Source organism: Aotus nancymaae, unplaced genomic scaffold (assembly GCF_030222135.1).
Source record: "Aotus nancymaae isolate 86718 unplaced genomic scaffold, 86718_ANA_hifiasm-v0.15.2.pri h1tg000011l, whole genome shotgun sequence".
Lineage (NCBI taxonomy): Eukaryota > Metazoa > Chordata > Mammalia > Primates > Aotidae > Aotus > Aotus nancymaae.
This window is the reverse complement of record NW_026988422.1, coordinates 42,374,609-42,402,558: the sequence shown is the minus strand read 5'-3', so window position 1 is coordinate 42,402,558 and position 27,950 is coordinate 42,374,609. Positions and strand designations below refer to the sequence as shown.

Here is a 27,950-nt window from a genome sequence, read left to right as displayed (position 1 = left end):
AGGTGATCCACCCACCTTAGCCTCCCAAAGTACTAGGATTATAGGCATGAGCCATGGTGCCCAGTCCCAGCAATCTGTTTTAACAAGCCTTCCAGTTGATTCTAGTGCCTAAATTTGAAGACCCACTAGGCTAACATTGTCTGCCCCATGATGTCCTTCCGTCTAGCAATGATTTACTTAAGGTCCTACTATGTGCATGCCAGCATGCTGGGTGCTCAGCATTAGATGCAAAGAACAAGGTCTGGTGACTGAAAGGAACCGGCAGTCTATTCAAGGGAAAAGGACATATGCCTGTGAAAAGGTAACTAGTGACAGTTGGTAGTTGGCAGTGTGTTCTTAGCATACCACAGAACTGGCACAGGTGATAAGAGTCCGGGTGATTCCAAGGAAAGTTCAGCGAGTAGGCATGGCTGGCAGAAGTTTTAGAGTTGATGCCAGTTAAGCCTTAAAGAGAAATCCTTTGGAGACAGGGGTGGCAGGGAAAAGGGAGATTTCCAAGAAGAGAGACTGGGATGAACAAAGGCAAGATTCTGGAGAAGATGATAACCTTGCTAGCAATGAAGCTTTCTTCCCTCTCTTCTCACCACCACTATTCCCGCAGTGCACTCTGGCAGTGTTCTTTCCTTGGGCTTTTTTCATTGTTACCTTCTAGCTCGTCCATAAACACATTCGTCACTTTGGGGTGTGTGTATGTGTGTGTGTGTGCTGCCGTGGGCGTGGGTGCTGGGATGTAGGATGTGGTAACACTGGCTGGTGAGTGCAGAGGGACGTCTGAGGAACGCTGTCCCTGCCAGGGGTGTCGTATGTGCAGAAGAGCCTTTGCCTGCTGTACATCAGAAGGATGTGTGGGCCAGGCGCAGTGGCCCACCCCTGTAATCCCAGCACACTTTGGGAAGCCGAGGCGGGCGGACTACCTAGGGTTGGGAGTACGAGACCAGCCTGGCCAACATGGTGAAACCCCGTCTCTACTAAAAATACAAAAATTAGCCAGGCATGGTGGCGGGCACCTGTAATACCAGGTAATCGGGAGGCTGAGGCACAAGAATCGCTTGAGCCCGGGAAGCGGAGGTTGCAGAGAGCCGAGATTGCGCCCCTGCACTCCAGCCTGGGCGACAGAGCAAGGCTATGTCTCAAAAAAAAAAAAAAAAAAAAAAGGATGCATGCTCCGAGTGATGGTATAGAGCTTACGTGGAAGTAATAAACCGCCAGCCAAGCAGCACCGCTATCACCAGTACGCCACACTGAACAGGCAAAGCCCAGACTGCTCGCAGCTAAGCCCGGGAGAGGCGGGGCTGGGCTGCGGGGCGGAAGCTGGAATCCGGCGGCTGCGGAAACGCGACCTCTGCGGGGCAAGATGGCGGCGCCCAGACTGGCCTGGAGCACGTAGGTGGCGGGGCTGGAGGGACGGATTTCAGGTGATCTGGGCGGAGGACCCAGGGCAGCGTGTCCAGTTTCTTTGCTGGAACCTGCCTGCGGGCCTTTGGTCTGTAAGGGAGTGACTGTGGGCTCTTCTGTGCATAGATCTCGGGCACGGCCCTTCAACGGGCAGCAAAAGCTGCAACTCGGTGATTCCTCATTGCCGAGTTGAGTGGTCTAGGAGGCTTAACTAGCGCCCTTAACAGAGCCTAAGGGCAGTCAAGCGTCCCTACTCGGGATTGGATCCTGGCGCTGGAGGACAGGCTGCAATGTAAGAGACCCCGAAACTCCTCAGAGGTCAAGATAAACCCAGAGATCCATTGTTAGGGCTACTTTTTTTTTTTACGAGTTACTTCTTAGCCAGGGAACCCATCCTTATCCTTTTTTTAATTTTATTTTAAATTTTGAGACAGAGTTTCACTCTTGACCAGGCTGGAGTGCAATGGCGCGATTTTGGCTCACTGCAACCTCTCTGCCTTATGGATTCAAGCAATTCTCCTGCCTTAGCCTCTCAAGTAGCTGGGATTACAGGCGCCTGCCACAACGCCTGGCTAATTTTTTGTATTTTTAGTAGAGATGGGGTTTCACCAAGTTGGCCAGGCGGGTCTCGAACTCTTGACCTCGAGTGATCCATCTGCCTCGGCCTCCCAAAGTGCTGGGATTACAGGTGTGAGCCACCGGGCCAGGCCAACCCATTCTTATTCTATTAATAACTTAGCACTTCTAGCACGGATTGGTTCTGGACAAATCTGCTCTGGAGTTTGTGGGGAAATACACTGTTGCCTTTACTTAGGACGAAAAGAATTGGAATTGTTACTGAGGTTTATTTATATAAGTAACAGGCACTGGGCTACGCGCTTTGCGTCCATAGTCAGTTAAATCCTCACACATTTCCTATTATATGGGACCTGTTATTCACATTTTACAATTGTGGAAACGAGACTTAAGACAGCATAGAGGCCGGGCGCAGTGGCTCATGACTGTAATTCTGACACTTTGGGAGGCCGAGGTGGGTGGATCACCTGAGGTCAGGAGTTTGAGACCAGCCTGACCAAAATGGAGAAACCCCGCCTCTACTAAAAAATAATACAAAAAATTAGCTGGGTGTGGTGGCAGACACCTGGAATCCCAGCTACTCGGGAGAATGAGGCAGGAGAATCACTTGAACCCAGGAGGTAGAGGTTGCAGTGAGCTGATTGTACCATTGCACTCCAGCGTAAGCAACAAGAGCGAGACCCTGTCTCAAAAAAAAAAAAAAAAAAAGGTCGCATAGATAACTTGCCTAATTTCTCACATTTAGTAAGCTAATATTTGACTTCTGGTTTATTCCAAAACTGGTGCCCATAACTACCCTGGCTCTGTTTTCAATATGGATATGGCCCACCCCGTGAAGTGAGCTCGACTTTGCTTCTGGGTCACATGAATCCATGGATAAGTAGGAGGAATTGTTTCTGCTTATGTAGAATCTTACAGGAGTAAATTGTTAACATACTATGGATTCTTTCTTCATTGAGTTCAGCCTTCTTTAGGGCCTTTGGGTAGGCACTAGGGTAGGAGACTTTTTCCTTGTTTGTTGGCAGGTCTGCTCCATAATTAGATATGGCTAATTGCCCTTTGGCTGTATAAATAATAATTATAACTGGTGTTTGTGTCCTTTCATGTATGAGACTCTGTTCTAATCTTCTTACATACATATTAATTCAGGAGGTAGGTACAGTTATCTTCATGTTACAGATGAGGAAACAAGCACAATAATTTCAGTGAAATACCTTGCTTAAGCTTACACAGTTAGTAGATGGCAGAGCCTGGATTGAACACAGGGAGTTCCCTTTTTTTTTTGAGACAGAGTCTCACCCAGGCTGGAGTGCAGTGTGGCACAATCTCAGCTCACTGCAATCTCCGCCTCCCGGGTTCAAGCGATTCTCCTGCCTCAGCCTCCCGAGTAGCTGGGACTATAGGCGCATGCCACCACACCCAGCTAATTTTTTATTTTTAGTAGAGATGGGGTTTCACCATGTTAGCCAGGCTGGTTTCGAATTCCTGACCTCAGGTGATCCACCCACCTCAGCCTCCCAAAGTGCTGGGATTACAGACGTGAGCTACTGTGACTGGTCAGCAGTCCATCTTCTTTTCTTTTCCTTTTTTATTTTTTTGAGATGGATCCTTTGTAGTCCAGGCTGGAGTGCAGTGGCGCAATCTCGGCTCACTGCAACCTCCACCTCCTGAGTCCTGGTTCAAGCAATTTCCTGCCTCAGCCTCCCGAGTAGCTGGGATTACAGGAACATGCCACTATGCCCAGCTAATTTTTTTATTTTTATTATTAGAGATGGGATTTCACCATGTTGGCCAGGCTGGTCTTGAACTCCTGACTACGTGATTCACCTGCCTCAGCCTCCCAAAGTGCTGGGATTACAGGCGTGAGCCATCTCGCCTGGCCTTTTTTCTTTTTTTTGAGACGGAGTCTCGCTCTGTTGCCCAGGCTGGAGGGCAGTGGCATGATCTCCACTCACCACAATCTCTGCCTCCCAGGTTCAAGCAATTCTTTTGCCTCAGCCTCCTGAGTAGCTGATATTACAGGGGCACGCCACCATACCCAGCTAATTTTTGTATTTTTAGTAGAAACAGGGTTTCACCATGTTGGCCAGGCTGGTCTTGAACTCCTGACCTTGTGATCTGCCTGCCTTGTCCTCCCAAAGTGCTGGGATTACGGGCGTGAGCTACCGCGCCTGGCCTAGAGACAGGGTTTCACCATGTTGGCCAGGTTGGTCTCTAACTCCTGACCTCATGATCCACCCACCTCGGCCTCCCGAAGTGCTGGGATTACAGGCATGAGCCACTGCGTCTCGGCTAGCTGTCCATTTTCATACTGTTTACTTCTCATCCAGGAAAAGGCACATCTACATACTTTGCTGTTGTCACTCTACAACTAGTACTTATTACACATTCTATGCCAAATTTAAGACCAAATTTTGTAGACAGATCTTTGCTCACTTCATCCACTTCTTTCTGTTCTCTGCTTATCTTTCTCCTTCAATATTCAGCTCTATTTTTAATCTTTAGGGATTTTTCCCACCTCTGAAATCCTGTATCTCTGATCTTCTATGTGATTAATTTGATCTCTGGGATGTACTGCCTTGTAAATGTGTATGTGTGTTTACCATATACTCTTACCCCAAATTTGGGTACATCATTGACCAAAGGAAGACTTTTACAATCTGAGAGACATCATTTTAACTATAAACCTTTGGAATTTCTAGACTTATTGGGGCAAAGAGAGATAATAAAGTGGGAAATGATTGAAAGACCCAGCATTTCGTCATGGTCTCTGTCTCCCCAGTAAGCCCCTTGAACCCAGGGACTGTGTTTTACCTCTGTTCTTTCTATTTACAGCCCCGTGTACATTGCTCTGCCCAGAGTAAACTCTCCAAAAATTTTTTTGAAAATGTTCTTAAGGTCACACTGTCATGTGATTGTTTCACCATTTCTATCCCTTTTAGCCTCCCTGTGTTGGGAGATGTTTCTAATGCTGGCTTAGTTATTAGATCTGATTCCGCCTAGAACCAGCTGTAAGGACATGTGTCATTCAGCGCTATTGTTAGTCCCAGCTATCTAGCCTTGTCTTTTCCTCCATTTCACACTCCTTCAGCTTTTAGGAGGTGGTCAACTTCATCATGTTTTCCCATGTACCCTGTTTATTCCCTGCTTCTATACCTTTGCCTAGCTATCCCTTCTGGCTGCAGGCCTATCTTATCCTTCAAGGTCTGGTTCAGTTTTTTCAACCGGGGGTGATTTTTTTTCCTAGGTGACATTTGGCAATGTCTGGAGACATTTTTGCTTGTCGCATCTGGGGGAGGAGGTTTGCTGATGGCATCTCATGGGTAAAAGCCGGGAATACCACTAAACATTCCTACAGTACAGGACAGCTTCCCACAGCAAAGAATTATCCAGTTGGCCAGGCGCAGTGGCTCACGTCTGTAGTCCTAGCACTTTTGGGAGGCCGAGGTGGGTGGATCACCTGAGGTTAGTTCAAGACCAGCCTGGCCATTATGGTGAAACCCCATCTTTAAATTAAAAAAAAAAAGAATTATCCAGCCATGAAAGTCAATAGTCCCTATTGAGAAAGCCTAGTGTAGTCCCAGCCTTTGCTCTTCAGGAGATTCTTTATAGTTCTTCCCCATCTGCCTCACTATTCCAGACTTCCAGGACACCCAGGCACCACACAGCACTAAGCAGTAGAACATAGTGGGTTAAGAGTATGGACTGACTGGGAGTGAATCCTAATCCTAGCACTTACTTACATTGACACCTTGGGCAAATACTTAACTTCTCAGCACTCTTCTTTTCTCAGCTGTAAAATTTGAATAATAGTAGTAACCTACCATAGGCTGTTATGAGGATTAAATTAATGAATATGGAAAAAGTACTTCGAGAACAGTATGTGACACATGCTAAGTGCTCAATAAGTGTTAGCAATAACAATAACATTTTTATTATTATCAGCATCTAGCTCAGGGGTTTCAAAATTAGCCAGCCAGCTTGCAGACATGCTTGGCCAGCCCAGCGTTTTTTATTTTATAATTAAGATACTGTTTACATACCACAGAATTCATCATTTTATTTTATTATTATTTTTTAATTTTTATTTTGTCAAGCCCAGTAGATTCCCATTTATTATTATTTTTTGAGACAGAGTCTTACTCTGTCGCCCAGGCTGCAGTGCAGTCATGAACTTGGCTCACTGTAACCTCCGTCTCCCAGGTTCAAGCGATTTTCCTGCCTCAGCCTCCTAAGTAGCTGGGATTACAGGTGCACACCACCATGCCGGGCTAGTTTTTTTATATTTTTAGTAGAGACAGAGTTTCACCATGTTCAGGTTGGTATTAAAACTCCTGACCTCGTGATCCCTCCGGCTCAGCGTCCCAAAGTGTTGGGATTACAGGCATAAACCACAGCGCCAGGCCAGATTTTTTTAAACTTTACCGGCCAGGTGCAGTGGCTCAAGCCTGTAATCCCAGCACTTTGGGATCCTGAGCTGGGCAGATTTCTTGAGCCCAGGAGATTGAGATCAGCCTGCACAACATGGTGAATCCCTATCTCTATACAAAATACAAAAATTAGCCGAGTGTGGTGGTGCATTTGTAGTCTCAGCTTTTTGGGAGACTGAGGTGGGAGGATGGCTTAACCCCAGGAGGTGGTGGTGGTGATTGCAGTGAGCCAAGATCATGCTACTGCACTCCAACCTGGCTGACAGAGCCAGACCCTGTGACAATAAGTAAATAAAGTTTGCAATTCATGGCTTTTAATATACTTACAATGTTGAACATTTTCATTACTTCAGAAAGAAGCTGTCAATTCCCTTTTCCCTCCAGCTCTCTTAGCCCCTGGCAACTACTAATCTACTTTCTGTCTCTATGGATTTCCCTATTCTGGACATTCTGTATGAACAGAATCATACAATATGAGGCCCTTTGTGGCTAGCTTCTTTCTTTCTTTTTTTTCACCAAATAAAATGTTTCTGAGTCATGTAGCTTCTTAGTGTAATGTTTTCAAGGTTTGTGCATTAGAACTTCATTCCTTTTTACTGACAAATTAATATCTCTACATTAATTTCTTTTTTAGCCCTTTGTGCCATGGTTATGTAAAGTCTTAACCTTTGGGGAAGCTGGTGAAGACTATATATGGCAACTCTTCATACTATCTATATAAATCTGTAAATTTAACATTATAACAAATTACAAGTTTAAAAAGTACATAAATTTACAATATATAGAGAAAAATGAAATGTGCATATTTTATCATGATACAAAACAACCGTTTGATTGCTCACTTGTTTGTTGATTTTTTAAATTTATTTATTGTTTATTTTTATTTATTTTTTAAAATAAATATTTATTTTTTATTTTTATTTATTTATATTTTCACCATGTTGGCCACGTCCTGACCTCAAGCAATCCACCCGCCTTGGCCTCCCAAAGTGCTGGGATTACAGGCGTGAGCCACCGTGCCCGGCTTTTTTATGTTGTTTCTTTCCTTTTTTATCTTTTATTTATTTTTTTTTTTTTTTGAGACGGAGTTTCGCTCTTGATACCCAGGCTGGAGTGCAATGGCGCGATCTCGGCTCACCGCAACCTCCGCCTCCTGGGTTCAGGCAATTCTCCTGCCTCAGCCTCCTGAGTAGCTGGGATTACAGGCACGCGCCACCGTGCCCAGCTAATTTTTTGTATTAGTAGAGACGGGGTTTCACCATGTTGACCAGGATGGTCTCGATCTCTTGACCTCGTGATCCACCCGCCTCGGCCTCCCAAAGTGCTGGGATTACAGGCTTGAGCCACCGCGCCCGGCCGGTCCTTTTTTATCTTCTAATCCTTTGATCATTTATCATTGTCAAGGTTGAGCAGATAGAGAAGTGCATACATTCTGCAGCTTCAGTGCCTAATTTCAGATTGTTTCTGCCATTTACTATGTGATTTGGGGCAATTAACTTCCTGTGTCAAGTGGGAGGATCACTTGAATCCAGGAGTTTGAGGCTGTAGTAAACTAAAGATTATATTGAATCATAGATTTGGGAAGTATTAAGTCTTCTAATTCATGAACATGGGATATCTTTCCATTTGTTTAGGTCTTTATTCTTATTGTTACTATTTTTTGTAGAAACAAAAAATTGTTGCTCAGGTTCATCTTGAACTCCTGGCTTCAAGCAATTCTCCTGCCTCAGCCTTCCACAGTACTGGGATTACATGCATAAGCCACTATGACTGCCACACTTGTTTAGTACTTTAATTCAACAATGTTTAATAGTTTTCAGTGGACAAGTCCTGTACTTCTTTGGTTACATTTGTTCTAAAGCATTAGCATTTTATTCTTTTTGTTGCTGTAATTTAAATTGTTTTCTTAATTCCATTTTCTGCATGTTCTTTGCTAGTGCGTAGACATACAATTTTTTGGCCAGGCGCGGTGGCTCATGCCTGTAATCCTAGCACTTTGGGAGACCGAGGTGAGTGGATCACCTGAGGTCAAGAGTTCAAGACCAGCCTGGCCATCATGGTGAAACCCATCTTAAAAAAAAAAAAAAGACATGCAATTTTTTTTTTTGAGATGGAGTTTCACTCTTGTTGCCCAGGCTGGAGTGCAATGGTGCAGTCTCGGCTCACTGCAACCTCCACCTCTCGCGTTCAAGTGATTCTCCTGCCTCAGCCTCCTGAGTAGGTGGGATTACAGATGCCCACCTCAATGCCCAGCTAATTTTTTGTATTTTTAGTAGAGACGGGATTTCACCATGTTGGCCAGGCTGGTCTCGAATTCCTGGCCTCAGGTGATCCACCCACCTTGGCCTCACACAGTGGTGGGATTATGGACATGAGCCACCGCCACCCCCACAAATGTTTTTTATATTGATATTTTACAGCCCAAGGTTTTTAATAATTTGCATACCTTTAGGCCAAGCACGTCCTCTCCAGTTTGATAAGAATCATCATCCCCCCATTATGACCCATATATCTGCCTAGCCCCTAATGAAATTTTCCTCTGGTCTCCTGCTGGTTGTTTTTGAGAGTTTTATCATCACCCAGAGATTGTAAACAACCTAAGTTGGCTGTAAATATTGTTGCTAGGCTGATGACATCAGGGAGGGCTGAAGACAGGGAATGGCAATAAGGTATGAATGAGGAGGAATGAGTTCATGTGAACCCAAGGATGAAGAAGGTCTTCTCTGACGCCTAATAAAGAAAATCAGGATTCAGTTGCAGAGGGCCCATATTCTTTTTTGCTCTTAGGGATGAATAAGAGAGAATCCCCACAGAGAGACACTACTGGAGAGAGTCGTACTGGGGAGGCAGCTGGAGCAGCAAGATGCTGTCAAGACCAAAGCCAGGGGAGTCCGAGGTGGACCTGCTGCGCTTCCAGAGTCAGTTTCTTGCAGCTGGTGCAGCCCCAGCGGTGCAGTTGGTGAAGAAAGGAAATAGGGGCAGTGGTGTTGCCAACTCAGACCGGCCTCCACTACAGGACCATCGGGATGTGGTGATGTTGGACAGTAAGTGCCCCGGGGGTATGAGGCTGAGAAGTAGACAGGGTACAGCCTTGGCCCCTCCCTCTTCCTGATGTGGTTGGATTCAGACACATTGTTATTTCAGACACTGTTATTTTAGACACTGTTGCTGCAGCCCCATTTTACAGAGGAAGAAACTGAGGCTCAAAGGGGTTAAATATCCTACGCAAGGTGACAGCTTGAGCCAGCGCCCCATGGCAGCCAAAGCTTTCTTTCCTAGGCTGCAGTGACTTCCTAGGAAGGTGCGTATACTCATGTTTGGGATCTTTTCTTTCTCAGATCTCCCAGATCTGCCCCCAGCTTTGGTCCCTTCTCCCCCGAAGAGAGCCAGGCCCAGCCCTGGCCACCCCCTGCCTGAGGATGAGGACCCAGAAGAGAGGCTGAGGAGGCATGATCAGCACATCACTGCTGTCTTGACTAAGATTATTGTGCGTCTCACTCTGGCTGAGTAGGATAAGATGTTCTTGGGCAACAGGGATATTGGATGCTCGGGGTGGGTAAGCCTTATAAGTGGAGGGTGCTTCAGAAAGGGAGACTTTTCCCCACTGCAGTCTGGTTGGGGGCTGGGTTAGAATCACTTTGCCCTGAAAGGAGGAGGGTCCATAATCCCCCAGAGTGAGGTTGTATCGTTCAGAACTGGGCTAATAGGATAGGGTCCAGCCTGGGGAAGTCTGTCCATTGTGCGTCACAACTTTGTGCTTTGTTGCTACAGGAACGAGATACAAGTTCAGTGGCCGTGAAGCTGCCTGTGCCCAGTGCTGTAGCTTTCCCCCCTGTGTTCCATCGCTCTCGGGACACACAGGTAGGCAAGGGTAAGTTTAGGTGGTGCTTAGGAGACAGACAGGTGAGTCTCATAGGCATCTTCAAACTACCGACAGGTAGTTTTAATGATGACAGGCAATTTCATTTACAAAGCAGGACCGTACTAAGCACTTCATACCCATTACATCTTTTAATCTTCATAACAAACATATAAGGGAGGTATCATGATGATATCTTGGGGATGAGGATTCCTTATTCCCATTTTTCAGATGAGGAAACTGACACCCCCTAAAGAAATAAATAACTTGTCCAACACCAGACATATAATAGGTAGAAAAGCCAGAACTTCAGCCCAAGTCTGTCAGATTCTAAGATCTTTACTCCTATAGGCCTCTCCTTTTTTCTGAGGACGAGTGTTGTGATCCCTGGAGACTGAGCAAAGCCCCTTTTATCTCTTTGTTCCAGAGACCTTGGTATAAAGAGGCTGAGAGGAAAGTGGGATAATGAGCATCAGTAACCTGGGTTTTCTTTTTGCCCCACAGGGGAAATCAGCAACATCTGGTAAGAGAAGCATCTTTGCCCAGGAGATTGCAGCGAGGAGAATATCTGAAGCCGGGGTCCCATCAGTCGGGGAAGTTGTGCCCAATCGAGGCCCACCAGAGGGTGAGCTGGGGTTGAAGAGGCTTGGGCTTGGCCTTTTTAAAAGACGCAATCATAGGGTTATTTTTGAAGACAAGTCTTCCTGCCTCAAATGGGAGGTGCATTTGAGCCATCTGAAGTAATCTGAGAATACAAGTTATGGGAGGCTTGGGTCCATATCTTGGTCTCAGGTGCTGGGAGTGAGTCAGGCCATTATGTAATCCTAAGAGAAAGGGAATAGTCTGGCAGAGACTGTAAAATAAATGTATTGGCCAAGATTCCTTTAATTATACAAATTATTAGCTGAAGAGCTGGGAGCAGGCCCTTAGCTATAGATGGCTGCCTGGATATCCAAGAGAAGAGTCAGAAATTAGGGTGTTTCTGGAGGAAACCTTTTCATAATAGTACTAGGGAAGTGGTGAGTGGAGAAGCCACCTCGAGTCCTATGCCAGACCCAATGGGGTCTGCACTCTGTCTAAAGAAAGCTTGGATCTGTACCTGTCTCCAGTGCTAATAGCCTTATAGAAGAGGGCCAGAAAGCCCAGTTAGAGCCATGGAGGACAGAGCAATGAATGTGGTCATACCTTTCTTCCAGGTGCCGTAACCTGTGAGACACTGGCTCCTAGGGACCAGGGCTGCCAGCTTCCTGGAAGCAGCCACAGCTTCCAGGGACCTCATCTGGTCACAGGGAAGGGACTCAGGGGTCAAGAAGCTAAGCAGGAAGCCCAGACTATCCATGAAGAGAATGTAGCAAGACTGCAGGCCATGGCTCCTGAGGAGATCCTGCAGGAACAGCAGCGGTTGCTGGCGCAGCTTGGTATGGGTGCCTTCCTTTCCTGCTGAGACCAGGCTAGGAGGGGACCACCACCATGGAGTAAGGCTTACTGTGAGTTCCGGACACTGTGCTGAGTACTTTAATACTTTTTTTTTTTTTTTTTTTTTTTTTGAGATGGTCTTGCTCTATCACCCAGGCTGAAGTGCAATGGCATGATCTCGGCTCACTGCAACCTCCGCCTCCCAAGTTCAAGTGATTCTCCTGCCTCAGCCTCCCAAGTAGCTGTGATTACAGATGTGCACCACCATGCCTAGCTAATTTTTTTGTATTTTTAGTAGAGACGGGTTTCACCATGTTGACCAGGCTGATCTCGAACTCCTGACCTCAAGCGACCCGTCCACCTTCTCCTCCCAAAGTGCTGGGATTATAGGCATGAGCCACTGCACCCAGCCAAGGGCCTGCTTGTAACCACTGTCCTTATATAACTGTACTACCCCGGTATAGTATACACTATGTGTTATTATAGCTTTACTCTAGTATAACTACAGTCTTCTACTATGCAGCGCTATACCTCCCCACCCCGTGTCTGCTCACCAAAATGCTAGGCACTCAGTCAATCTTGTTACCCACTGTATGCTAGCACCTCTATAGAGTATGTGTTAGGGCTCAGTATGGTGCCTTGCACCTGTAATCCCAGCAGTTTGGGAGGTTGAGGTGAGAGGACCACCTGAGGCCAAGAGTTCAAGACCAGCTTAGGCAACATCGTGAGACCCCATCTCTAAAAAAAATTAAGATGCTTTCCTCACATGCTAAACCATAGGGCTAAAAAAAAAAACAACAAAAAAAATTAAGATATAAATTAGCCAGGTGTGGTGGCGCATGCCTGTAGTCCCCTGGGAATTTGGGAGGCTGAGGCAGGAGGATTGCTTAAGCCCAGCAATTTGAGGCTGCAGTGAGCTATGATTGTGCCACTGCAGTACAGCATGGGTAACAGAGCAAGACCCTGTCTCTTTAAAAATATATATACAGCCTGACCAACATGGTGAAACCTTGTCTCTACTAAAAATATAAAATTAGCCAGGCGTGGTGGCATGCATCTATAATCCCAGCTACTCAGGAGGCTGAGGCAGGAGAATCACTTGAACCTGGGAGGTGGAGGCTGTGGTGAGCAGAGATCATGCCACTGCATTTCAGACTGGGTGACAGAGTGAGACTCATCTCAAAAATATATATATAAGCTGGGCGCAGTGGCTCACGCCTGTAATCCCAGCACTTTGGGAGGCTGAGGTGGACGGATCACCTGAGGTTAGGAGTTCGAGACGAGCCTGACCAATATGGTGAAACCCCATCTTTTAAAAATAAAAATAAATAGATATATATGTTTGTTTGTTTTGGCCCTAGTCAACATTAACTTAGTCATTTTACAGCCACTTACATCAGAACTGTCACCTGAAGCCAAGCCCAGGGATAGGCATAGGAACCTGGGCCGGGGGACTGTGACAGATAGAGAGAAAGGTGGGCCTAGTGACCCCACAGGTGTGAGAAGGCTAGGTCATTGATGGGCCACAGGAGCACCCAGAAGGCTCAGGTCCAGGCTGGGAAGCAGCTTGTCCTGTCCTAGGCACCTACAGATAGGCAATATTCAGTAGGTTCCAGGTCTGTAGGAGGCCAGGGAGGATCTGTCTCACTCACTCTCCCCTCTGCTTTCGCCTCTAGACCCCAGCTTGGTTGCTTTCTTGAGATCTCACAGCCGCACCCAAGAGCAAACAGTAGAGAAGACCTCTGAGGAGCAGAGGCCAGGAGGACCCTCTGCTAATGTCACCAAGGAGGAACCCCTCATGTCATCTTCTGCCAGTGAGCCCAAGAAGGGAGACAAGCTGGAGCCAGAAGCCCCAGGTTAGTAGGGGGTGGGGGTCAGATTTTGGTGGATAAAAGTAGGGGAAAGTGTCCCTTCTAGGCCTAGGAAATGAGAGAAGAGAGAAGCTTCTCTGCTTTTGGACATCTAACATTAATCCTCATTATTGGCTTCAAGTCAGTCTTCATTGCTGTTGGCATGTCTTCTTCCTGCACATGTTTCCTGTTTTCTTGTCCTGTTACTGCTCCTTCTCCACCTTCCCTTTTAAGGGGCAGCAGTGCGTGATGGCTGAATCCCACCCCACCCCCTCCCAGCAGACTGTCTTCCTGCCCCTGCTGTAGCTGCCCCAGCTCTGGCTCTGTCCATCCCACTGTTCTCTCTCTGCTCACAGTGTTGGGGTGAAGATGTCAGGGCCAGGGTAATGGGAGAGGCAGAATCTGACAGAGGTCTTATGAACATGCCAGACCAGAAGCAGAGGCCAGTGGAAGTACTCATTTCCCAGAAACAAGATTATTTCATTAGTGATTAACAAAAGAAGAAATTGAATTATGACAGCCTGGAACCTCATGCCCCTGGAGGAACTCCAGGCCAACTGAGCAGGTTGGGTGGGGGTAGGCATGAAGGAGAAAATGTGGGATTTGTTTCTGTATTCTGCCCCCTAGAAGCAATATAGCTGCCGCCTCCTCCTCCTCCTTGTCCCCACTCCCATGCTCCTTTAAGGGCTGATACTGGAGAGTGGAAAGGCTTCCCAATATGTGTGGTCCTCCCTTCTTTCTCTTTTTCTCCTTTTTTTTTCTTTCTTCCTTCTCCTCCTCCTCCTCTCTCCCCTCCCAACAAATCAAACAAGGAGCTGGAGTCCAGGATGGAGTATGTCTGTCATATTTGAGACTTTCACCCCAGCCCTAGGAGTTCCAGTCCCTGGGCCATGCCTTTTAGCCATAACTGAGGGTAGAAGCTGTCAGATCCTGGAACAGAGGTGGATGTGGCAGCTGCTGGGTGATGGTGGAGATTCCTGTGGATACTGAGCTGAGCCCTTTGGGGAATACTGTAACACTCTGTCTCCCCAGCTCTGGCACTGCCCGTGACCCTTCAGAAAGAATGGCTGCACATGGACACTGTCGAGCTGGAGAAGCTCCATTGGACCCAGGACTTGCCCCCTCTCCGGCGGCGGCAGACACAGGAGGTGAGGAAGGCCAGCTGGCCTATGAGAGGAGGGATGAGATGGGTCGGGAGAGGAGCTGCTGCTCTTGCCCTCAGAACTCAGGCCTTTCTACTGCCCAGAGCCTGAGAAGCATCCCTCCTTTGCTCTCACCCATCTTTCCCATCACTCTGCCTCCAAGACCAGATAAGCCCCATATCTGGTTAGAGGTAGAGTCAGTACCTAAGTCCTGAAAGGCCTGGGATTAAAGGTGGGGAGTGGGTGTGGGAAGCTTGCTGGTACCCCCAGGCAACAGTCCTCTCTCTCTCTCCATTAGAGGATGCAGGCTCGATTCAGTCTTCAGGGAGAACTACTGGCCCCTGACGTGGACCTGCCCACCCACCTGGGTCTGCACCACCATGGAGAGGAGGCAGAGGTGAGGCATGGGACTGGAGAGGACGGGGCAGCTCTTTTAACAACCCTGTGGAAAGGGATCTCTGGTCAATTGCCTTTGACCTTCTGCGTGCCGTTCTAGTTCATGCCCTTGCAGTGCATTGTTTCTTAGGCTTAAAATCCTGATCTTCTCTCCACATTCTGATCAGTTGCTAGAACTTGCCAATCTTCTGTCACCTCCTCATGATGTCTCCTGCACTGTGGCCTTGCTTCCTCTGTCTGCTGGCTCTCCATGCCCTCTGCTCTCTGCTCCCTGCCATTCCATACCTCACAGGGCTGCTGTGCTGATTTCTCCTGGCCCAGCTCAGGCCATGCTTTGCCTCTGGAAGTTTCCCAGCTCTCCTCTGCTCATAGAATAAGGTCCTGGCCTCAACTGGGCAAGACAGTCCTTCCACCTTCTGTCCCTGCTGACCCTGCTGCTCTGCCTCCTTCACTTCCTGCTGCACCGTACTGCTGGCTTCTCCCCATGCACCTGTGCTCAGGGACCTATAGGACTCCGCTCACTACGGGGAATGCCCTTTGCCTTTTGCTCCATAACAGGCCATCAAAGCTCTACCCAGCCACTGAGACCAGTTCAATTTTCCAGGTCCCCTTCTCTCTTTGTCCTGTCCTCTGGTCACACATTAAACATCAGTTACCACGTTCCTCTGCATCTGCCTTATGACATGGTTACTTATATGCAAGTCTTCTCTTTACCGCTTGAAGCTCCGTGGAGAGCAAGGCGAATTTCACTTATTTACCTTTGTCTTTCCTGTGATACCTTGCTTGGTGTTTTAAGGGCACTGTGCTGTATCCTGGCTGCTTCTGACTTCTTGTTCCTGCCCCAGAGAGCAGGGTACTCCCTACAGGAGCTGTTCCACCTGACCCGCAGCCAGGTGTCCCAGCAGAGAGCACTGGCACTGCATGTGTTGGCCCAAGTCATAAGCAGGGTGAGTGGATTGTCAGCCTGGTCCTGCCCACCCTGTCCTTCACCCCACAGCCTCAGACTTCCCCATCTCCTGCCCTTTTCACGTTGGCTCACTAGCCAGATGTGTGCTTTAACAACCTAGGATCATAGCGGGGCAAACGAAGGATTAGGGCAAAGCCTCTAGATGACTTCAGCATCTTCAGCAAGGTTTTATCCTCCTGCCCCCAGGCCCAGGCTGGTGAGTTTGGGGACCGGCTAGCAGGCAGTGTCTTAAGCCTCCTTTTGGATGCTGGTTTCCTCTTCCTACTGCGCTTTTCCTTGGATGACAGAGTGGATGGGGTCATTGCAGCCGCCATCCGTGCTCTTCGGGCTCTGCTGGTGGCTCCTGGAGATGAGGTACCACAGGGATAGGAATGGGGCTTGGGCTTGGAGGTGTCAGGGTCCCTATTCCTATTGCTGGGTATGCCCCATTGCTAAGGCTTTACAGGCAAGATGTAGAATGGGATGGCAGGCATCTCCCTTGTCTCCTAAAGGCCCCAGAGCCCAGGAGCCTTGCCTTTCTGCTTTTTTTGGGGGAGCATCCTCTCTGCTCCTAGACCCATTTCCTGGCCCCTGCAGCATCGCCTCCTGACTCCCTTTCCTCTGGCAGGAACTCCTTGACAGCACCTTCTCTTGGTACCACGGAGCTTTGACGTTCCCTCTCGTGCCCAGTAAGGAGGACAAGGAAGATGAGGATGAAGATGAAGAACACCCAGCAGAAAAGGCAAAAAGGAAAAGCCCTGAAGAAGAAAGTCGGCCTCCACCTGACCTGGCCCGACATGATGTCATCAAGGTAAAGGGACAGCCTCTTTCCCATCCCATGGCCTAGGGCACACATTCTAGAAACACATGCTGGAAAGAGGGGTCATCAGTGCTCAGGGCCCAGCTGCATTTGTCAGTGGGTTTCTCTCTCCAACCCCCAGGGGCTCCTGGCTACCAGCCTGCTGCCTCGGCTGCGCTATGTGCTGGAGGTGACCTACCCAGGACCTGCTGTGGTTCTTGACATCCTGGCCGTGCTCATCCGCCTGGCCCGGCATTCCCTGGAGTCAGCCACAAGGGTGAGGAAAAGGAAGCAGGGAATGGGAAAAAAGCCTAGCGGGGCCTGCTTTTGACCCACAGCCTCCCTGCTTCCCTTTTCCTTCTGTCACCCATAGGTCCTGGAGTGCCCTCGGCTGATAGAGACCATAGTTCGAGAGTTCTTGCCCACCAGCTGGTCTCCTGTTGGGGCAGGACCTACCCCCAGTCTATACAAAGTACCCTGTGCTACTGCCATGAAACTACTTCGTGTCCTGGCCTCAGCTGGGAGGAATATTGCTGCCCGGCTGGTGAGCAGGGCACAGGGCAAGGGATGGGGGAATGCATGGGACAGGGTTGGGTTGGGAGCTAAACATGGCCCCTGAACTCTGGAGAGCCAGCCCTTGCCATCTTCCTCTTCCTTTTTGGTTCAGTTGCTTAGAAATGTGGCAGAACCCACCAGATATGAACCTGTTTACTGGAGCCTGGTGCATCATAAAGGCCTACTGTGGTCTCATGATGTGATAGGAGGTCTCCCTGTTCCCTAGACCCAGATCAGAAAGGCCTCATGCACATAGGCACTCATCACCCATAGCCAAGTAGCCCTAGAGAAGGTGCCCAGCAAGTCTTGCTAAAAAGAGGGAGGGCTAGGTGTGGTGGCTCATGCCTGTAATACCAGCACTTTGGGAGGCCAAGGCAGGAGGATCACTTGAGGCCAGGAGTTCAGGGGCCAGCCTGGGCCCTGAACAAAACAAAAGCAAAAAATTAGCCGGATATGGTAGCACATGCCTATAGTCTCAGCTACTCGGTAGGCTGAGGTAGAAGGATCACTTGAGCCCTGGAGGTCGAGGCTGCAGTGAGCTATGATTGCACCACTGTGCTACACCCTAGGTGATAGGTTGAGACCCTGTCCCAAAAATACTACTACTGGCCGAGTGCCTTGGCTTACACCTGTAATCCCTGCACTTTGGGAGGTCGAGGTGGTGGATCACTTGAGGTCAGGAGTTCAAGACCAGCCTGGCCAACATGGCAAAACCCTGTCTCTACTGAAAATAGAAAAATTAGCCAGGTGTGGTGATGCTCACCTGTAGTCCCAGCTACTTGGGAGGTTGAGGCAGGAGAATTGCTTGAACCTAGGAGGTGGAGGCTGGAGTGAGCCAAGATCGCACTGCACTCCAGCCTGGGTGGCAAAGCAATACTCCCTCTAAAAAAAATAATAACAGGGGCCAGGCGTGGTGGCTCATGCCTGTAGTCCCAGCACTTTGGGAGACCCAGGTAGCTGGATCATGAGGTCAGGAGTTTGAGGCCAGCCTGGCCAACATATTGAAGCCCCGTGTCTACTAAAATACAAAAATTAGCCAGGCATGGTGGTGTATGCCTGTAGTCCCAGCTATGCAGGAGGCTGAGGCAGGAGAATCGCTTGAACCCAGGAGGTGGAGGTTGTGGTGAGCCGAGATTGCGCCACTGGACTCCAGCCTGGTCAGCAGAGTGAGACTCTGTCTCAAAAATAATATTAATAATAAATGATAAAAAAATAACAAAACTGAAATTTTAAATAAATAATAAAATAAATAAAAAGGAGGAAGGGCAGGGTGGATGAGGTATGACTTTGTGGCACCAGAGGGAGCTGGGTCAAGGTTGAGTTGAACCACCCTCTGTCCAGCTGAGAGTAGCTGCACTTGAGACTTGCAGCTGACCCTGATCCCCAGACTGTGCCCATTTCCAGTTGAGCAGCTTTGATCTCCGGAGCCGCCTGTGCCGCTTCATAGCTGAGGCTCCCCGAGAACTGACCTTGCCCCCGGAGGAAGCTGAGACGCTGAGCATTGAGGCTCTCCGTTTGTGGGCGGTGGCTGCCTCCTATGGCCAGAGCGGTGACCTTTACAGGTGAGGAAAGGCAGGGGTAGGCTCCCCCATAGACACCCTCAGTTCTGCTCTTCTGGTCAAATCTAACCCCTCAGCCTTGCTCAAGGTCCCAAGCTTGGAGGGAGGAGAAGAATGATGGGGAGGGCTTCTGCCAGGTATGAAAAGGCTTGGGAGTCAGGACTAGCCAGGGAAGAGGGGGACAAACCTGGGTTAACCACATTCTGCGCTCAAAAGCATTGGTATCCGTAAAATCACATGTGAATTCCCTGTTGCGGGCAGCCTTGAAGGACTACATCCTTTCCATTCTTCAGGGCTGAGCCTTCCAAGGGTGCCCTGCTCTTTCTCATCCTCCTTCACCAAACTGCAGATCCCTGGGCTAGGGCCATGACTTGTGTCTCATGTCTCCACCTGCCTTCATACAGTGAAAATCAGTCCCTGTTCTTCCCTAGGGAGCTCTACCCAGTGGTGATGCAGGCCTTGCAGGTGGCACCGCAGGAGCTCAGCACCCACCCGCCTCAGCCCCTGTCCATGCAGCGGATAGCCTCACTGCTCACTCTCCTCACCCAGCTGACCCTGGCAGCTGGCAGCACCCCCGCTGAAACCATCAGGTAGAGTACAGCCAGGACCCGCAGGACAGGTGGAGGGCTCCTCCACAGGGAAGGGGTAGCTGGAGCGTAGAGGGGTGTGAGGCAGCCAGATCCTCACTGTGGCCCCCTTTGACACTTTTGTAGCGACTCTGTTGAGGCCAGCCTCTCAGTTACCTCCTTAGTCACTTGGACACAGGTGTCTGGGCTCCAGCCTCTTGTTGAGCTGTGTCTAAGGCAGACCTTGAAGTTGCTGTCCAGACCTGAGATGTGGAGAGCCGTGGGCCCAGTGCCTGCTGCCTGCCTGTTGTTCCTGGGCGCCTTCTACCAGGCCTGGAGCCAGCAAGTGAGTGCTGCCTGCCAGCTGCCCACCAGACCCCTGCACCCTGCCTTCAACCACATTCCACCTATTGCTCTGTGTCCCCCTCTCCACTCCCACTTCCTTATTTCCTGTCTTTCCTTTTAATTCCTACCCTTCCTCCTCTTTCCACCTCCATATCCCCATGGGGCATCCAAGGAGCCATGTTGGTGGGACCAGAGAGCCCATGCAGCAGCTCAGGCTTCCTGGAGCCTGTGTGCTCTCTCTTTATGCCCCCTAAACATCAGGGCCTTCTTTCTCTTCAGAAGGCTTAGCCTGCAGAAGCCTCCACACGTAGTTTTTGGGTTCTTAGAGTGGTGGCACTGGCCTGGGTACACAGGGGCTAGGAGAATGAATGGCCGGGCCATCAGCTCAGTGAATTCCTTGGTCCTCCAGCCGAGCTCATGCCCAGAGGATTGGCTCCAGGACATGGAGCGCCTGTCAGAGGAGCTGTTGCTGCCGCTGCTGAGTCAGCCCACCCTGGGCAGCCTGTGGGATTCCCTTAGGTATGTACTGTGTGTGGTAACCAGGAGAGGCAGGGGAGGTGGCAGTTTCTTTCCTTGTGGGATTTCTGGGTCCAGCTCCTGGGTCCATCCCAGGGTGCAGGCCCTCAGCCCAAGGGAAACTTGAGTCCCTAGCAGGCAGCAGTAGGGTGGGCTCTGAGGATTGTGGCACTGACCTCCACAGCCAGGCCCCCCGTTAGTCTTGGGTACAGACCGAGCAGTTCTTTTCCAGCCTGGCACACACCAGGCTAGAGTCCCCCTCAGACTCTCCACTTTACCTACAGGCACTGCTCCCCTCTCTGCAACCCGCTGTCCTGTGCGCCAGCCCCTGAAGCTCCCCCCAGCCTCGTGTCACTGGGCTGCTCGGGAGGCTGCGCCGCTCTCAGTCTGGCTGGCTCAGCCTCACCCTTCCCATTCCTCACTGCCCTCCTCTGTCTTATCAATACCCTGGCCCGGATCCACAAGGGGCTTTGTGGCCAGGTAAGTGTGGGGTGCCTGGTTAGGGGCCAGGCAAGGGGCCAAGATGGCAGGAATCAGAAATAAAGTAGGAGGGTGGGTTGGGCGCGGTGGCTTATGCCTGTAATCCCAGCACTTTGGGATGCTGAGGCGAGAGGATCACCTGAGGTTGGGAGTTTGAGACCAGCATGACCAACATGGAAAAATCCCATCTCTGCTAAAACAAAATTAGCCGGGTGTGGTGGCACATACCTGTAATCCCAGCTACTCAGGAGGCTGAGGCAGGAGAATTGCTTGAACCCAGGAGGTGGAGGTTGCAGTGAGCCAAGATAGCGCCATTGCATTGCAGCCTGGGCAACAAGAGTGAAATTTCGTCTCAAAAAAAAAAGAAAAGAAAGAATGTGGGAGGATGTCCCATGGGGAAGGGAGGCGGCCTGACAGCACTTATTTCCCTGAGTCTGGAGAGAGGGGCAGCCACCTGGGGAGCCCTAGAAGGCATCAGAGTCAATTTCTAGATCTGAAGAAAATTGCTCTTCCTCAGTTGGCTGCCATATTGGCTGCCCCGGGACTCCAGAAGTACTTCCTCCAGTGTGTGGCTCCGGGGGCCGCCCCACCCCTCACACCGTTCTCTGCGTGGGCCCTGCGTCATGAGTATCACCTGCAGTACCTGGCACTCGCTCTGGCCCAGAAAGCGGTGGGTCCCCTTGTCTGACAAGTCCTGCCCCCGCATCCCGTTATCCCCCTCCCGCTTCTGTGGAACCCAGCCTGCTTCTGGCAGGCCATGCGGCTCCCACTTTCCTCCAGACACGCCCTGGACCTGTGCCCTTCAGCCTCACTTGTATCCTCTTCCTCACTTCTCTCTGCCACATCCCCTTCCCCGACTCTCCTGCACTGGATAGCTCCCTGCTTTTCTGTCTGCAGGCAACACTGCAGCCATTGCCAGCCACCCATGCTGCCCTTTATCATGGTATGGCTTTGGCCCTGCTGAGCCGGCTGCTGCCTGGAAGCGAGTACCTCGCCTATGAGCTGCTGCTCAGCTGTGTATTCCGGCTGGAGTTCCTCCCGTAAGTGCTTGTTCAGTGGCATCAGCTCAGCCCTTTTGGATGCTGCTGTGGTTGTTAACAGAGCAGTCCTGAATTCGGAGCCAGGAGACCCAAATTTTACTCTTTCTTCCACGGATTACACTTAGCCCTTCTGAGCTTCCATGACCTCATTAGTGAAGTGAGGATCAGGCTAACCACACCCAAGAATGATTGTGAGACTTCAGTGTCACTGCATGGCTAAAAAAAGTGTATAAATCAGTTACACGTATGTAATAGCCATCAGCTACTGAGTATTTACTCTGTGTCTGATACTTCCTTAGGTATTTATCTACATTTAAGTATTTTATTTGGGCCATGAGATAGATACTATTATTCTTATTTTACTCTGAGGAAACTGAGGCACAGAGAAGTTATGTAAACTCGCACCTAGGCGGCTGGCTCTAGCGTGCATCCTCTTAACTGATACACAGCATTGCGTGGGAGGTTGTTAAGGGAACAGGGAGGCAGAGGTCTGGACCTAGGAGCCTCAGAGAAGACCCAAAGAGCTGCCACAGCCTCCACGTGCTGTGGTTCCAGCCCTCATTTTTTATTTTTGGGTCCCATTACAGGGAAAGAACATCAGGGGGTCCAGAGGCAGCTGACTTCTCTGACCAGCTGTCTTTAGGAAGCAGCAGGGCCCCTCGATGTGGGCAAGGGGCTCTGCTAGCTCAGGCCTGCCAGGACCTCCCCAGCATCCGCAGCTGCTACCTGACTCACTGCTCGCCAGCCCAAGCCAGTCTGTTGGCCTCCCAGGCCCTGTACCGAGCAGAGCTACAGCGAGTCCCGACCCTGCTACTGCCTGTGCCTACGGAGCCGCTGCTACCCACCGACTGGCCCTTCCTGCCGCTGATTCGCCTCTACCACCGGGCTTCAGACACCCCCTCGGGGCTCCCTCCCACAGACACCGTGGGCACAGCCATGCGGGTCCTGCAGTGGGTGCTAGTTCTGGAGAGCTGGCGCCCCCAGGCCCTCTGGGCTGTGCCCCCTGCTGCCCACCTGGCACGGCTCATGTGTGTGTTCCTGGTGGACAGTGAGCTGTTCCAGGAGTCCCCAGTACAGCGTCTGGTGGCAGCCCTCCTAGCACAGCTCTGTCAGCCTCAAGTCTTGCCAAACCTCAACCTGGACTGCCCACTCCCTGGCCTGACGTCTTTCCCGGACCTCTATGCCAACTTCCTGGATCATTTTGAGGCTGTCTCTTTTGGGGACCACCTATTTGGGGCCCTGGTCCTCCTGCCTCTTCAGCGTCGGTTCAGTGTCACTTTGCGCCTCACCCTCTTTGGGGAACACGTGGGAGCTTTGCGAGCTCTGAGCCTGCCTCTGACCCAGGTATTTTCTCAGCCCAGCAGGACCTGCTAAGGGCACCCTGCACTGGGTCCCGGGGTCAGTCCTGAGCCGTGAAGAGCTTTGGAAGACCTCAGCTTCCTCATCTTACTGCTTGGGGGCTTTGAGGGCATTAAGAGAATCAATGAAAGGGGTTTAACATGGGGTTGGGTATGGTGGCTCATGCCTGTAATCCCAGCACTTTGGGAAGCTGAGATGGGGGGGATCACATGAGGTCGGGAGTTTGAGACCAGCCAGGGCAACATGGTAAAACCCCATTTCTACTAAAAATACAAAACTTAGATGAGCGTGGTGGCATGCGCCTGTAGTCCTAGCTACTCAGGAGGCTGAGGCATGAGAATTGCTTAAACCCAGGAAGCGGAGGCTGCAGTGAGCTGAGATTGAGCCACTGTACTCCAGCCTGGGTAACAGAGAAAGACCCTGTCTCAAAAGAAAAAAGAAAAGGGTTAACATGGTATCTGGCATATGGTGGGTATTCATTACTAAGGCATAGCTCCTTGCTCATCAGTGCGACAATCTCGATAATTAGAGATACACTGAAAACCAACATAGTTCCAAATTATTCAGATTCTAGGTATTGTCAGGATTCAGAGAAGGGAAAGATCACCTTGGTCTTTGTGGAAGAAGTGGGGATTGACCCAGACACTGTAGGTTGGGTAGAATTTGAATTGGAAGGAGGTAGAAGGGCAGGAGGTTGCTAGCAGAACAACGAAGCAAAAGGAACATGACAAAGGGCAGAAGGAGGGAGGAAAGATTTCTGTTGGGAACTTGCTGGAAATAAGGCTAAAAATAAGAAGTGAAGTCTGAGAGGGCCTCAAATATCAGGCCAAGGACTTTAATTCATAATCTGTAAAGAGTTACTATGTTATGGCTGGGTGAGGTGGCTCATGCCTGTAATCCAACATTTTGGGAGGCCAAGGCGGGAGAGGGCCAAGAGTTTCAGACCAGCTTGGGCAACAAAGCAAGACACTATCTCTACAAAAAAATTTTTGAAAATTAGCCAGGCCTGGTGACATGCCTATAGACTCAGTTACTTGGGAGCCTGAGGCAGGAGGATCTCTTGAGCTCAGGAAATTGAGGCTGCCAGTGAGCTATGATCACACCACTGCATTCCAGACTGGGCAACAGAACAAGGTTCTATTTACTACGTTTTGTTTTTAAGATTTTGTTTTTCTTTTTTTTTCATTTTTTGAGACAGAGTCTCACTCTGTTGCCCAGGCTGGAGTGCAATGGCCTGATCTTGGCTCACTGTAGCCTCCAGCTCCCAGGTTCAAGTGATTCTCCTGCCTCAATCTCCTAAGTAGCTGGGATTACTCAGCATGCAGCACCATACCTGGCTAATTTTTTTTTTATTATTTTTTTTTATTTTCAGTAGAGACAGGGTTCCACCATATTAGCCAGGCTGGTCTCAAACTGTTGACTTAAGTGATCCACCCACCTTGGTCTCCCAAAGTGCTGGGATTACCTGTGGGAGCAGTTGCACCTGGCTTGGTTTTTATTTTAGTTATAGCTTATTCTAATGAACTTAAACTATAAATATTTTAATGTGCAAACATATATTAATTAAAAAGAAAATATAAAATATTTCTAGGAATTAAAAAAAAAAAAAAGCATTGGCCATGCACGGTGGCTCACACCTGTAATCCCAGCACTTTGGGAGGCTGAGGCGAGCAGATTACCTGAGCTCAGGGGTTCGAGACCAGTCTGGCCAACATGGTGAAACCCTGTCTCTACTAAAAATACAAAAAGTAGCTGGGTGTGATGGTGCATGCCTGTAGTCCCAGCTACTCAGGAGGCTGAGGTAGGAGAATTACTTCAACCCCAGAGACAGAGGTTTCAGCAAGCTGAGGTCACACGACTGCACTATAGCCTGGGCGACAGAGCAAGACTCTGTCTCAGAAAAAAATATATTTTTAGGAATTAGAAAAAAAAAAAAAAGATTGGCCCGGCGCAGTGGTTCACACCTGTAATCCCAGCACTTAGTGAGGCTGAAGTGGGTGGATGACCTGAGGTCAGGAGTTTGAGACCAGCCTGACCAACATAGTGAAACCCCATCTCTACTAAAAATACAAAATTAGCTGGTTGTGGTGGTGCATGCCTGTAATCCCAGCTACTTGGGAGGCTGAGGCAGGAGAATCGCTTGAACTCTGGAGGCGGAGATTGCAATGAGTGAAGATTGCGCCATTGCATTCTAGCCTGGGTGACAGAGTGAAACTCCATCTTAAAAAAAAAAAATAGAATTGCACAGCTGAACATAACATTTTGAAAATTTTAATTTTAAATTTATTAAAAAGTAGTGGTAGGCAGTAGAACATCACAACTGCTTCTCTCTTTTTTTGTAATAATTTAGACTTTTATTAGAGGGTCTTGGTGGACAGAGATAACAGGATCTCATTACCCACTTCATAAAGTTTCTTCTCTCTCTGCACAGTGGGGACATGTACAGGTTTGTTACATGGGTATATTGTGTGAGGAAAACGATCTCATCACCCAGGTAGTGAGCATAGTATCCAATAGCTTTTCAACCCTTTCCCTACCCCTGCCTTCATCAACTCGTAGTCCCTAGTGTCTGTTGCTTCCACCTTTCTGTCCATAAGTACCCAGTGTTTAGCTCCCACTTATAAGTGAGAACACGTATTTGGTTTTCTGCTCCTATGTTAATTTGCCTAGGATTTTATGACAAAGTGTCCCTCTGTTAGCCAAGCTGGAGTGCAGTGGCGTGATCTGGGCTCACTGCAAACTTTGCCCCCCGGGTTCAAGCGATTGTCCTGCCTCAGCCTCCTGACTACAGGGACTTGCCATCATGCCTGGCTAATTTTTGTATTTTTAGTAGAGATGAGGTCTCACCATGTTGGTGAGGCTGGTCTTGAACTCCTAACCTCATGTGATGCACCTGCCTCAGCCTCCCAAAGTGCTGGGATTATAGGTGTGATCGACTTCACCTTGCCAATATCATTCTTTTTTTTTTTTTTTTTTTGAGACAGAGTCTCAGTCTGTCACCAGGCTGGGTTGCAGTGGCGAGATCTTGGCTTACTGCAGCCTCCGCCTCCCAGGTTCAAGTGATCTTGCCTCAGCCACTTCTTGCCCCAGCCGCCCAAGTAGTTGGGACTACAGGTGTGCACTACCACGCCCAGCTAATTTTTGTATTTTTTTTCCCCACCCACCCCCTAATTTTCTGTATTTTTACAAATATTTTTGTAAATTTTGTAAAAGAGATGGAGTTTCACCATGTTGGCCAGGATGGTCTCGATCTCTTGACCTCGTGATCTGCCAACCTCAGCCTCCCAAAGTGCTGGGATTACAGGCATGAGCCACCGCACCGGGCCAATTTCATTCTTTTTTATGGCTGCTTCTCAGTTTCCAGTTTTCCCTGACTTTTGCTCTGTAGTCTTTAACCCTGATCCTTGTGCTAGAGAAGGACAAATACCTGTTCAGAACCTGATCTCTGCCCTCATGATTTGGTTTCATGTGATCATTATCCATGCACCTTGTAGATGTATATACATTCCTACCTTCCCCCTCAGCACATCATTTCACCTGTCACAGTTGCCTGTGTCCCTGGAGTGCTACACGGTACCTCCTGAAGACAACCTGGCCCTCCTTCAGCTCTACTTCAGGACCCTGGTTACTGGTGCGCTCCGTCCACATTGGTGCCCTGTGCTCTATGCTGTGGCTGTGGCTCATGTCAATAGCTTCATCTTCTCTCAGGACCCACAGAGCTCAGTAAGTTACATCTCCATCTTCAGAGGAAGGAAGGGAGCTAGCAGTTGAGCTCCCTCTGGGCCACCTGGGGGAGAGGTGAGGGCCAGGCAAGGCCAGTGGTGGGTACCAGCCCTCAGCTCAGTGCCACGTCTCCCTGTTCTGCTTCTAGGATGAGGTAAAGGCTGCCCGCAGGAGTATGCTGCAGAAAACATGGCTGCTGGCAGATGAGGTAGGGTCAGGGCCATTAGGAGTGTGGGCTATTAGAAGATCTTAGATGACTAAGACCACCAGATCTCATTACCCACTTCATAAGGTTTCTTTCCTCTCTGCAGGGTCTCCGGCAGCACCTCCTCCACTATAAGCTTCCCAATTCCACGCTCCCAGAGGGCTTTGAGCTCTATCCTCAGTTGCCCCCGCTGCGCCAGCACTACCTCCAGAGACTGACTTCAACAGTGCTCCAAAATGGGGTATCAGAGACCTAGGACAGTTGCTATAGATGGAAAGGTGGGTACATTGTCCTGTATCCAGCCTTTCAACAGATGCCTAGCCAGCCAGAGGACATTGTGTCCTAATGGTAGGCAGGAGACCAAGGCCCACAAGGCTCGCCTTCCTGGGAGCAGGTTGTTTGAGCTGTTTTGGAGAATGAGCCCTACCATTACATCCTGATGTCTGGGGCTCCTGAAGGTCTGTGCTGGGAGTGAAGAGTGACTTAGCTGTTTAGCCTGTCTTTGGGGACAGGGCAAACTAAATGCATCTCTCCTTACCTACCCCCACCCCCTGCCCCGGGCTGAGGTATATGAACGCTATAGTTGTACATGAAAATAAATGTTTTCTATCTCCTGGAAATCTGATTTGGACTAATTTCACCCATGTTAGTTCAGGGTTAGTATCTGGGGGTGGGTTATCCCAGGTGAGAGCAGGACTGCTTTGAGAGAGATGGGGAAGAATCATAAGCGGGAGGTAAAAACATCTAGAGACAGCAAGAATGTGGGGCCAAATACACACACCTCTGGTGCCAA

At 49.4% G+C, this 27,950-nt stretch overlaps 1 protein-coding gene across 2 annotated transcripts; it reads left to right on the top strand.

Moving 5' to 3' along the window:
- The first annotated feature begins 1,322 nt into the window (after window positions 1-1,322).
- RPAP1 (RNA polymerase II associated protein 1) lies at window positions 1,323-27,950 on the top strand. Of its 2 annotated transcripts, XM_012462445.3 has the most exons (25): window positions 1,323-1,383; window positions 9,189-9,445; window positions 9,740-9,888; window positions 10,173-10,262; window positions 10,765-10,885; window positions 11,457-11,678; window positions 13,353-13,532; window positions 14,559-14,674; window positions 14,967-15,065; window positions 15,910-16,011; window positions 16,218-16,385; window positions 16,639-16,821; window positions 16,952-17,086; window positions 17,183-17,353; window positions 18,769-18,926; window positions 19,355-19,513; window positions 19,637-19,835; window positions 20,244-20,353; window positions 20,635-20,830; window positions 21,348-21,500; window positions 21,728-21,870; window positions 22,458-23,214; window positions 26,776-26,952; window positions 27,101-27,160; window positions 27,264-27,950. In XM_012462445.3, the coding sequence occupies exons 2-25, from the start codon at window positions 9,265-9,267 to the stop codon at window positions 27,411-27,413; spliced, it is 4,179 nt and encodes a 1,392-aa protein (XP_012317868.2). In that variant the 5' UTR covers window positions 1,323-1,383; window positions 9,189-9,264; the 3' UTR covers window positions 27,414-27,950. The 2 variants fall into 2 exon arrangements, with proteins under 2 accessions (XP_012317868.2, XP_064230934.1); XM_064374864.1 differs by lacking the exons at window positions 27,101-27,160; window positions 27,264-27,950 and having other exon boundaries at window positions 26,754-26,899.

What these genes read in the sequence shown, in the direction of transcription:
- RPAP1 (XM_012462445.3), top strand. Translation starts at nt 9,265, where the DNA reads ATGCTGTCAAGACCAAAGCCAGGGGAGTCCGAGGTGGACCTGCTGCGC. An exon ending in ATCGCTCTCGGGACACACAG is followed by an intron (nt 10,263 to 10,764) that starts GTAGGCAAGGGT and finishes TTTGCCCCACAG; the next exon opens with GGGAAATCAGCAACATCTGG. An exon ending in CAGAGCGGTGACCTTTACAG is followed by an intron (nt 18,927 to 19,354) that starts GTGAGGAAAGGC and finishes GTTCTTCCCTAG; the next exon opens with GGAGCTCTACCCAGTGGTGA.